Source organism: Physella acuta, unplaced genomic scaffold, assembly GCF_028476545.2.
Source record: "Physella acuta isolate Inbredline_101_S28 unplaced genomic scaffold, ASM2847654v3 ptg001071l, whole genome shotgun sequence".
Taxonomy (NCBI): domain Eukaryota; kingdom Metazoa; phylum Mollusca; class Gastropoda; family Physidae; genus Physella; species Physella acuta.
This window is the reverse complement of record NW_026732588.1, coordinates 108,272-121,217: the sequence shown is the minus strand read 5'-3', so window position 1 is coordinate 121,217 and position 12,946 is coordinate 108,272. Positions and strand designations below refer to the sequence as shown.

The following is a 12,946-nucleotide window of genomic DNA, read 5'->3' as shown; positions in this document are numbered from 1 at the left end:
GAAGAATGGGGGGGGGGGGGGGGGATGGGGGTTCCCATGTTATAGAAGAATGGAAAAGGGGGGGGGGGGGAGTTTCAACGTTAGGGAAGAATGAATAAGATAACACACAAACAATTTTTGTGTTAATTTTGAAAAGATGGTGGTCTGCGTTACTTTCGGGCTTCTTTACGGGTGGCGGGGGGGGGGGGGGGGGGGGGGGTATTGGGTCCCGTCGCTTTGTAACCCTGTCGCTGTTTCATCATTCGAACTACTTTTTCACTTTATCGCTTCATCGTGTAACAATTTTCCTGTGTAATTGCCTAGAACACAAGCAAGATATGGCACGCTAAGCCACCGTAATTAGCCTAATTATAATTAGCGCGAACCATGACTACTATACCATTAACGAATAACACTTCCTAGACGTGGTCCACATTTATAGATATGTTTGCCCCCCCCCCACCCCCCCCCACCCACCCACGTCTAAATTATAACGTTGTATTGCTCCAGGCCACACATCTCATTTATAGATCTGTTTGCCCCCCCCCCCCCACCCAACATCTAAATTATAACGTTGTATTGCTCCAGGCCACACATCTCATTTATAGATCTGTTTGCCCCCCCCCCCCCACCCAACATCTAAATTATAACGTTGTATTGCTCCAGGCCACACATCTCATTTATAGATCTGTTTGCCCCCCCCCCACCCAACATCTAAATTATAACGTTGTATTGCTCCAGGCCACACATCTCATTTATAGATCTGTTTGCCCCCCCCCCACCCAACATCTAAATTATAAAGTTGTATTGCTCCAGGCCACACATCTCATTTATAGATCTGTTTGCCCCCCCCCCCCCCACCCAACATCTAAATTATAACGTTGTATTGCTCCAGGCCACACATCTCATTTATAGATCTGTTTGCCCCCCCCCCCACCCAACATCTAAATTATAACGTTGTATTGCTCCAGGCCACACATCTCATTTATAGATCTGTTTGCCCCCCCCCCCCCCCCACCCGACATCTAAATTATAACGTTGTATTGCTCCAGGCCACACATCTCATTTATAGATCTGTTTGCCCCCCCCCCCCCCCCCCCCCCCACCCAACATCTAAATTATAAAGTTGTATTGCTCCAGGCCACACATCTGATTTATAGATCTGTTTGCCCCCCCCCCCCACCCAACATCTAAATTATAAAGTTGTATTGCTCCAGGCCACACATCTGATTTATAGATCTGTTTGCCCCCCCCCCCCCCACACCCACGTCTATACTATAACTCCTGGCCACACATTTCTAATCATAGTTATGTTGTCCATGGCCACTAATTTAGTTTTTAATGTCACATTTACTGCTCTTCCTATTCTCAAATGTATAAAACTACACTGCCTACACATCTACTAATTAGCGTGGTCGAAGGTAAAGCGTCTGACTATTAACCTGAAAGTCTTGAGTTCGGATCCCGGGCGTGAGTTTGTAGGCCGTCCCTTGAAGTACCAAGCTCTGATGGGTGCTTGACTCATGTAAGGAAAACAACGATGGTTGGGCATAGTGTTGACCTTGTATGCCGAGGTAATTAAATCAGATGAACTCTACTTCATCTACCGCACGTGTCTTTGATAAAAACAGGAAAATGGGATAATGATGATGAAACAGCTATCCTCTCTGCCTCTTGTGTACGAACCTATCAATTATTTATAAATCTACAACCGTTTAACCTACGACCATAACAACCAGTATCCTACTTTACTGAAAACTACCAGAAACATCGACATGTTAAAAATGTACTTTATCACTAAAGCAACAGATCACGATGTCTAAACGGAAATATCTGAACAACTACCGAACCCATTTATTTCAAACATATTTTTAACACGTCAACATGAGTGAGCGATACAAAATTTTAAATATTTGTTCTGCCATAATGCCGTGAACTCACCTCCTAGAAAACACCAAATCTGTTGAGGCAATATTGATCCACCACTCCAGCGGGTCTCTCTACCAAGGGACGTTACTAGCACACAACAAGCCACTTTGTAGCCAAGGCCCTCAACTCAGTTTGACTTCCGAATATGTAACTTGTCAACGAGAGTTACTTGCACACAAAACGGTTATATTTTTAACGTTTTTTTTTTGTTAATGTAATATATAATCTAATTTAAATAGTTTCATTTTCGAACCTGATGGTCCATTTTGCAGGTGAAGTAGAGTTCACCTGTTTCTGTTGACCAAGGTGCATCCAGTGGTATCTTTTTACTTAACTTTTCCTCATACACTATACTCAAATATAATGCGAAGAATATATCGTTTATTGTAAAGCAACTGTCCGCTTTTTAATTTAAATTTCCTATGTCTGATAACCTTAAAAATTTGTTTACGAGCAAATTAAACATTAAATACCAATTAAAAAGGTAGGATAAAAATAAAAATAAACGGTACTTATTGGGTTAAGGTACAACTTTAAACCAAGGTAACGAAAACAAACATTTTGTACCGAAAAAAATAAAAGAACTTTTATGTATCTACTCCCCCTTGTCAATTAACAAACTTTCATTTTGTAACAAAAGCTGTTTAACAAAATTCCTTTCCCTGTTATATTTTAACTAGCGTTAAAACATTTCGCAGAACGAAGGCCATAGGTCTTAACGCCCCTTTTTTGTTGATCTCTTGAGTGTCTATTTATAGAACCAAATGAGTTTAAGATTATCTTTCTTACATTCCCATTATCCCATCTCCCCCTCCCCCTCTCCTATCCCCAGGATAAACATCTTTGTCTACGCTGTTGGCAGAAGATTCTAGAACGCCTAGTTTAGCTATACACGTCGATATTGTTATAACATTATCCTTGCTTAGATGCCTGCATCGTGTGGCATGAAATCTTGTTGTTCGAATTTTATCCACACAATTCTGTTGTTTGTAGTTTTATCTACGCAATTATGTTGTTTGTAGTTTTATCTACACAATTATGTTTTTCGTTATTTTATCTAGACAATTATGTTTTTCGTTATTTTATCTACACAATAATGATTTTCGTTATTTTATCTACACAATTATGTTTTTCGTTATTTTATCTAAACAATTATGTTTTTCGTAGTTTTATTTACACAATTCTGTTGTTCGTAGTTTTATCAACACAACTAAGTTGTTCGAATTTTATCTAAACAATTAAGTTGTTCGTAGTTTTATTTACACAAATAAGTTGTTCCTAGTTTTATCTACATAATTATGTTTTTCGTAATATTACCTACACAAATAAGTTGTTTGTACTTTTATCTACACAAATTATCTACAAAAAATAAGTTATTTGTAATTTTATCTACACAATTAAGTTGCTCGTAGTTTCAACAACGAAACATTCTCTAATATTATCTTGTTGCTCATGTTATAGTAATTATATTAGGATGTTCGCAATTTTAGCAACAAAAAGTTTTTTAACATTATTTACTTGCTCCTAGTTTTAATAACGTAATGAAGTCGTTCGTAATTGAAACATCGAAACATTTTTTAATATTTTCATGTTGTTTGTAGTTTTGGTATTGAAATTTCAACTTTCTATTGCAGTTTCAGCCACTATAATTATAAACATCAGCTGTTGGTACTTGATACAAAACAATAGTTTCTATAATAATCATCATGTTCGTAGTTTCATCTTCTATACATCTTTCGTATAAAACATCTGTTTGTAGTTTTAATTATACAATTTTATCGATTATAGAACTTTTGTTCGTAGTTTTAGTGATACAGTTTCATTTATTAAATATTTCGTTCGTGGTTTTAGTTAAATAATTACATCTATTATACATCTTTTTTCGTACTTTTAATAAAATAGTTTCATCCATTATAATCGTTTATTCGTAGTTTTAGCAACAGAACTGTGTGTAGTGTAAACCAGCTGTTAGCTGTCAGAAAAAAATTGTGTCAATCCTATTGTTTGTAGTTTTAGTTAAAAAAAAGAAAAGAAAAAAAACCATTTGCAATAAAATCGTGTTATACGAAGTTTTAAGAACAAAACTGTATCAAATAAAACACTGATCTGATTGTCTCATCAACGTTCACAGCCGATTTACCCTGTTGTGTATGGAGGGGAAGAGAAAGAAAATGAAATTCACTTGAATGATTTTTTTAACGACACCCAGGCTCCGCTCGATGCAACTCGTGAAAATATGGCTGCTGAGATGCGCTAAAAAAATGTGCAGATTCTTTTTCTTTGAGTTTGTGTGTCGTCTGACAACAGTAACAAAACGCCCCCACCCTCCCCTCCACAACTGATAACATTTTCTCTGTGATTTGTCCAAAACATACATTTAGTTATAATACCTTTTGAAAACATGATATTTTTAGCATACTATCGCTTTCAAAGCTTACTTTCCTAAATCATATGTTTTTGTAGCTTACTGCCGCGTGTAATGCTAAATTAGATTTGCTTGAAGTGTATTCTACCAAAGAAAATTGTCATCAAATCTGGTTAAACCATACGCTAACATCTTGTGCCTAGCTATACTCTGGCTATACCTCAACTGTTATAGAAAGTATTTTACGGACTGGAGTTAATCATACTGCCGAGGCGAAGCCTAAACGAAATTCTCTAAACTCCTGTATAAGCTGCCTTAAATAAACTAAATATACCACATTTATTATAGAAAGTAATTTACGGACTTGAGTAAATCATACTGCCCAGGCCAAGCCTAACCGAAATTCTATAAACTCCTGTATAAGCTGCCTTAAATAAACTAAATATACCACATTTATTATAGAAAGTAATTTACGGACTTGAGTAAATCATACTGCCCAGGCCAAGCCTAACCGAAATTCTATAAACTCCTGTATAAGCTGCCTTAAATAAACTAAATATACCACATTTATTATAGAAAGTAATTTACGGACTTGAGTAAATCATACTGCCCAGGCCAAGCCTAACCGAAATTCTATAAACTCCTGTATAAGCTGCCTTAAATAAACTAAATATACCACATTTATTATAGAAAGTAATTTACGGACTTGAGTAAATCATACTGCCCAGGCCAAGCCTAACCGAAATTCTATAAACTCCTGTATAAGCTGCCTTAAATAAACTAAATATACCACATTTATTATAGAAAGTAATTTACGGACTTGAGTAAATCATACTGCCCAGGCCAAGCCTAAACGAAATTCTCTAAACTCCTGTATTAGCTGCCTTAAATAAACTCATTGATTACAGCGCTACATTAGATTTTTAAAAACTGTTCTGCTGAATTCAGACACGAGGAAAAAAAGTTTATGTTTTTATTGAAATCCTTAAAGATCCCCTACACTTTTTTGTTTACGTATAAATGAAATCAGCATATTCTGGTAGAATTTCAGTATCAAATCAGCATATTCTGGTAGAATTTCAGTATCAAATCAGCATATTCTGGTAGAATTTCAGTATCAAATCAGCATATTCTGGTAGAATTTCAGTATCAAATCAGCATATTCTGGTAGAATTTCAGTATCAAATCAGCATATTCTGGTAGAATTTTAGTATTGAAAAAAAAAGTAACTTCCTGTGCTGTTTTTAAAAAAAAATTGTTTTGGATTTTCATTTTTTTTTTTATGATCGTGAAGGAGTGAAATGTCAGATAATTTAAACACACCAAATCGAATGCTCAGATATTTTGTAGAATGGCTGTGTTTTAAACGCAATTCTCATCGACTTTTCACAATGAACACACGTAGTTTAGAGTTCGGGGTATTCGGGATAAGGTGCGGTTCGATTTCACGCAACTCTTTTTTTTTAACTCCCTTCTGCCTATTACTTCCTCCGACTATTTTTTTAAACCCCCTCCCCCTCCCTCCTTCCTCTTCCCCTCTCCTGAAATACCCGGAATGAAAAATCAATACGAGCTGAGAGAAGACGCCCGATAGCCTTGACCCTGAAATCTGATCAACAACGTGACGTCACATAACCCGCCATATTTTTCACCAAATTTTATTCCCGGCTCTGAAAATAAAAGGAGAACCATGTGCACGGCTGGTGCTTGTCTTGTTGTCTCTAGAACTTCTGCTATTGGGTGTTTATGTGCGAGTGCTACCAAAAGAAGAAAAAAAACGTTAGTGAGGTCATTTTGTTCGGAGTCGCGGGGGAATTTGTTTTTTCTTAAACCGCCATCGCCGTCAGCTGCTACAGTTCGAAGTTCAGCAATTTAAAAACACGAACTTCCGGTTGCGCAGAGGTAGAGATGGGAAGATTTAAAAAAAAAAACTCAACTAGATTTAGAGAAGGAATAATCCTCTAATGAACCCACACGAAATGAAAATTTGCGATGTTAAATCGTTTGAAAAACGTACACACATACACCTGATACACATACACACCGAGAACATTCCAGTACAGGCATAAGATGGGACCTAGTTCTGAACGGTGCATGGAGTTTAGGAAACCAGAACATTTAACACGCTGATTAGCATGGGGCTATTAGAGTAATGGATCATTTCATCAGAAGCAAAAACCCATTTTTTTATTATTTTAAAATATTAAAGATATTGAAAAAAAGAAATGTGCTTGAAGGACGTAAAACTCGTGAGGGCAATAAATAGGCATACATATATATATATATATATATATATATATATATATATATATATATATATATATATATATATATATATATATATATATATATATACATATATATATATATAATTATAAATATAGAATTTTATATATATATATATATATATATATATATATATATATATATATATATATATATATATATATATACTTATATATATATTTATACTTATATATACATATATATACACAGATATATACAGATATATCTTTACATATAAAATTACATATATATATATATATATATATATATATATATATATATATATATATATATATATATATATATATACTGTCCGTGTTAATTTTGTCCATGACATCTTTGTCCTGAGATATTTGTCCTGGAGTGGATTATGTATCTATAAGATCACGTGTCGCGTCACCAATAGATATTAATGAACCCATTTTTTCCCTTCACCTCCCAGGCTCTGCTGGCAGCCGCGGATAACGACATGGAGAGAGTCTGTGAGATGATCCTGGACCATCCCCTCTATCGGGAGAGTGTGCGCCGGGAGACGGAGAGGCAGGCCGCGGAACTCTCCGGGGAGGAGGGCGTGGTGTTTCCCGAGGATCCAGACTCCAAGTTCTCTCACGCCAACCTCAGCAAGTTGTTGCTGGAGGTAGGGTACATGACATGTGACATTTAACACGTTGATGACATGTGACATGTGGTTTAAAATTTGGCATTTAACACGTTGATGACATGTGACATTGACATTTAACACGTTGATGACATGTGACATTGTGTGTAGTACGCCAACCTCAGCAAGTTGTTGCTGGAGGTAGGGAACATGACATGTGACATTGTGGTTAAAATTTGACATTTAATACGCTGATGACATGTGACATTAAGGAGACATTGTTTTAACATATGACACTGAGAAGACTCGTAATGAAGGTAAGAGAAGGCACAGAAGATGGAGATGGTTGTCATTGAAGAAAGTGCTGAGGAGAGACTCGGAGATAGACCTAACATTCTACAAGGCAGAGGGTACAGTTAGAGGCGTAGTGACCCTTCCCGGCGCCCGGGGACAAACTTTCGATTTGCACCCTCCGATCAAACTTTTGATTTGCACCCCTCCCCTCAAACCTTTGATTACTTTTTCTAATCCATTTTGGCGCCCCCTAAGGTCGGCGTCCGGGTACATATGTCCCCCCCTCCCCCCATTGCTACGCCTCTGGCTTAGATATTTGATTTTTTGATGATGTTCTAGTTGAATGGATTATTGTAATCTACGTTTATGAGTAAGTTATCCAAATGTCGCATTGAAAACATGAAAATTGTATGTGAATTTTTTTATTTTATTTTTTACATTTGGGTTTAATACCAATAGTTGCTGGGCGAACGGTTTTGTCAAAATTAGCAGTAGGGTTATTGACCGCAAACGGTGGCATGTAACATTTATAGCATACGAGCCGACCCGCAGCGTATCATACGCCGCTATTTAGTTGTTTTATTGTTTTATTTTCTACTTTTCAGTAATTCATAATTTGTGAATTCGACAGTACCAATGCTGCCACTGAAAATATTTGCTTTAAAACACTAACCCCCCCCCCCTTTCCCCTAACCCCGACCCTACACCCCCCCCCCCCCCCCCCCGTGAAAGCAGCCTCCTCTTAGTTATTTCTTAGTTACCTCCTGTACGTTTAAAATCGAACTAAATTATCGGCCCCTAATAGAAACCCGGCTCTACGATTTGTGAACATTTAGCTTTGTAAACATTTAGCGTGACCACAGCTCACCAGACAATGTGGGGGTGGGGAGGGGGTGGTAGTGATAGTGATAGAGAGAAAGAGAGGGGACTGCAAGGAGGCGCTTGCAGCTTGTTTTCTAACGGCTCCCAGAAGAGAATTATATATATAGATATTGTTATAAAGGCCTAGAACTAATGACATCTGACATTTGATAGACTCGTGCTAGTTTAGCACCAATGACATCTGAAATTAAATAGACTCATTCTAGACTAAAACCCAATGACATGTGACATTTAATAGACTTATGCTAGTTTAAAACCAATGACATGTGACATTCACTGGTTGTTTCTTGGTAACCTCACCAAAAAATCAGAGCAACCTTCACACCTTAAGTAAACTTGATCAAAATTGTTGTTTGGGCTTTTACCGACACTTTGACACGATCATTAAAACCTAAAACCACCTCAAGGCCTGCATTACCTCCTCTTGTTTCTTGCCTCCCTCAATTAATTTTTTAAAGGCTAATTTCAAAATTAACGAAGACATGCCACAGTAACAAGATTAAATTTGGCTTTAAAAGTTGCCAGATTTTTTTCTAAAAAGAATGTGAATTATAATTTTCCTTGTTTATTTTTTCATGTCCAGGTTTTACTAAGGGCAGCTAAAAGAAATAACTTCCAAATCGTCAAAAAAATCATGATGTGCGGGGTTTTCCTGGAGGAGCCGCATGATTACTTCTGCGCATGCCCAGAGTGTACGGAAGGAAGGAGAGAAGATTTCAAGGTTATTACGCTGTTGTTAATTAAATTTCTTTGCTTGGATTCAGCGATTTATCTCCCTTGGCTGTGTTGTCTTTTCTGGCATGAAGAGTAATTTAGCGCTGTGGCAATATTGCAACATGTTGCGCTCAATATGTTGTTTAAGGATTAGCTTAATCTGTCCACATAATGCTTTATGTTGCGCTCAATATGTTGCTAAAGGATTAGCCTAATTTTCCACGTAATGCTTACTGTTACGTTTAATATGTTGTTTATGGATTAGAATTATCTAACCTTTTAAAGCATTGTGTTACGGTCGATATGCTGATTTAAGTGTTTGACTAATCTGACCACATAATGTTTTATTTAGCGCTTAGTATATTGTTTAAAAATGAACATAATCTGATGCTTTATGTTACGCTTAGTATAATGTTTAAAGATTAGCCTAATCTGTCCAAATATTGCTACATGCTGCGATCACCGTGTGTTACGGATTAGCCTAATCTGCTGCTATGCTTTAAACTACAGCGCTTGTATAACACAGTTTTCAATACCACGATTATCAAAAAAAAAATAATTGATTTATTGAAATTTTAAATTATGTTGTGTTTATCTTTCATTAATACCACATTTATCTGTTTAACTTTTGTTTTTCAAACCATTTTGCATATTTAATTTATGTTCTTGCCCCGTGTTTTGCAACAACAAAAAAAACACTTTTTTAGCAATTTACCAAATAATTTGAATAATTTTGTTTATTTCTTGTATCTAAAGCACATTGTACACATTCATCAGTTGTGTTCATCTCTTTGTTGTATTAACTAACCATTCCCCCCCCCCCCCCGTTTCATCCGTAACTTGGTCACGTGATGTATCCTAGGTCTACACCACCAGACGACTCGACACGTTTACCGCCCTTGCTAGCCCCGCCTACATCTCCCTGACGGCTGAAGATCCCATCCTGGCCGCCTTCTACCTCAGCAGCAAGTTCCGCCGGCTCTCGGAGATTGAGGGCGAGTATAAGGTAGCCGTTGTATGGATGGTAGCCAGCTTGGCCATTGTATGTAAGGTAGCACACTTGACCATTGTATGTATGGTAGCCCGCTTGAGCATTGTGTATAAGGTAGCCAGCTTGAACGTTGTATATAAGGTAGCCAGTTTGGCCGTGGTATGTAAAATAGCCCGATTGACGGTGGTATACAAGGTAGCCAGCTTGACCATTGTAAGGTAGCCAGCTTGAACGTTGTATGTAAGGTAGCCAGTTTGACCGTTGTATGTAAGGTAGCCAGCTTGACCATTGTATGTAAGGTAGCCCGTTTGACCATTGTATGTAAGGTAGCCCAATTTACCATTGTATGTAAGGTAGCCCGATTTACCATTGTATGTAACGTAGCCCGTTTGACCATTGTATATAAGGTAGCCAGCTTGACCATTGTATGTGAGGTAGCTTGCTTGACCATTGTATATAAGGTAGCTTGCTTGACCATTGTATATAAGGTAGCACGCTCGACAATTTTTTTTTCCAAGTTTTTCCCCCAGACACCCCATTTTATCATAGTAATTCTTCATTGTTCACCCCATCATAACTTTCTATTTCTTGATTTAAACATGTACATAATTTGCTTACGGTGCAGTTGCAAGCCGATCCCAGGGAATGTACTGAGAGATCACCATCAAGCCAAATTTATTGATATAAAATTCCTGAAAACGTCCCTCTCTACACATCCACCCCACCCTTTACCAATCATACACTTTACCCACCAAACCTTATACACAACACTGTACCGATGCGACCCTTTACTGACCGTATAATGACCCCACTCTATACCCACTCCACCTTATTCCCACCCCACACTATACCCATCCCACATTATACCCACCCCACACTATACCCACCCCACCATATACCCACCCCACACTTTACCCACCCCACACTATACCCACCCCACACTATACCCATCCCACATTATACCCACCCCACACTTTACCCACCCCACACTATACCCACCCCACCATATACCAACCCCACCCTATACCAACCCCACCCTATACCCACCCCACCCTATACCCACCCCACCATATACCCACCCCACATTATACCCACCACACCCTATACCAACCCCACCCTATACCCACCCCACACTTTACCCACCCCACCATATACCCACCCCACACTATACCCATCCCACATTATACCCACCACACCCTATACCAACCCCACCCTATACCCACCCCACACTTTACCCACCCCACCATATACCCACCCCACACTATACCCACCCCACACTATACCCACCCCACCATATACCTACCCCACACTTTACCCACCCCACCATATACCCACCCCACACTATACCCATCCCACATTATACCCACCACACCCTATACCAACCCCACCCTATACCCACCCCACACTTTACCCACCCCACCATATACCCACCCCACACTATACCCACCCCACACTTTACCCACCCCACCATATACCCACCCCACACTATACCCATCCCACATTATACCCACCACACCCTATACCAACCCCACCCTATACCCACCCCACACTTTACCCACCCCACCATATACCCACCCCACACTATACCCATCCCACACTATACCCACCCCACACTATACCCACCCCACACTTTACCCACCCCACCATATACCCACCCCACACTATACCCACCCCACACTATACCCACCCCACCATATACCCACCCCACACTTTACCCACCCCACCCTATACCCACCCCACACTTTACCCACCCCACACTATACCCACCCCACACTATACCCACCCCACCATATACCCACCCCACACTTTACCCACCCCACCATATACCCACCCCACACTATACCCACCCCACACTTTACCCACCCCACCATATACCCACCCCACACTATACCCACCCCACCATATACCCACCCCACACTTTACCCACCCCACCATATACCCACCCCACACTTTACCCACCCCACACTATACCCACCCCACACTATACCCACCCCACACTTTACCCACCCCACACTTTACCCACCCCACCATATACCCACCCCACACTATACCCACCCCACCATATACCCACCCCACACTTTACCCACCCCACCATATACCCACCCCACACTTTACCCACCCCACACTATACCCACCCCACACTATACCCACCCCACACTTTACCCACCCCACACTTTACCCACCCCACCATATACCCACCCCACACTATACCCACCCCACCATATACCCACCCCACACTTTACCCACCCCACACTTTACCCACCCCACCATATACCCACCCCACACTTTACCCACCCCACACTTTACCCACCCCACCATATACCCACCCCACACTATACCCACCCCACACTATACCCACCCCACCATATACCTACCCCACCCTATACCCACCCCACCCTTTACCCACCCACACAAACATTTAAAATACACATCACACTACAATTCACAAATACGAGTTTTTTCATCTAACATTCCTACCTTTCCGCCACTCAGCGAAGCATTAAGGCTGGCAAAAAAAAAATTATTCTCTTTACCGTACGCTTGTACTCCAGATTTTCGACAAAATAAAATAAAAATCGAAAAGTTTCAAAACATCCTTTCGCATGAGCCGACATGGAAATTGGAGATTATTCTAAACTTGATTGTTAATATTCCGCTTTCGATCTCAATCTACAAAACATTTTTTTCTAGAGGCGTTTGTCTGTTTATGAGAGAGAACTCACATCCCATCAAAAACTAACAAACACATTTCCCATTTCCTATTCTTCAGCCAGTTCAAAACATAGTCAGCCCAGTCAGCTTAGTATTGTTAATAACCGTTATTTTAAAGCACTCATCTTTTTGTTTAGTAGTTATTCATTTTAAGTTTCGACTTTTATAAAAATACGAATATTTCTTTTTTTTTTTG

General features: G+C 39.3%; 1 protein-coding gene across 1 annotated transcript in view; it reads left to right on the top strand.

Annotated features, from left to right (window-relative positions):
- Window positions 1–7,001: 7,001 nt before the first annotated feature.
- The window catches only part of LOC131955514 (short transient receptor potential channel 7-like), a gene marked incomplete at its 5' end in the record, with an annotated part of 30,466 nt that continues 24,521 nt past the window's right edge, over window positions 7,002–12,946 (top strand). Inside the window, 3 exons of the mRNA XM_059319662.1 lie at window positions 7,002–7,196; window positions 8,917–9,054; window positions 9,910–10,053. Coding sequence (XP_059175645.1) covers window positions 7,002–7,196; window positions 8,917–9,054; window positions 9,910–10,053 — 477 coding nt within the window. The remainder of the gene's footprint in view (window positions 7,197–8,916; window positions 9,055–9,909; window positions 10,054–12,946) is intronic.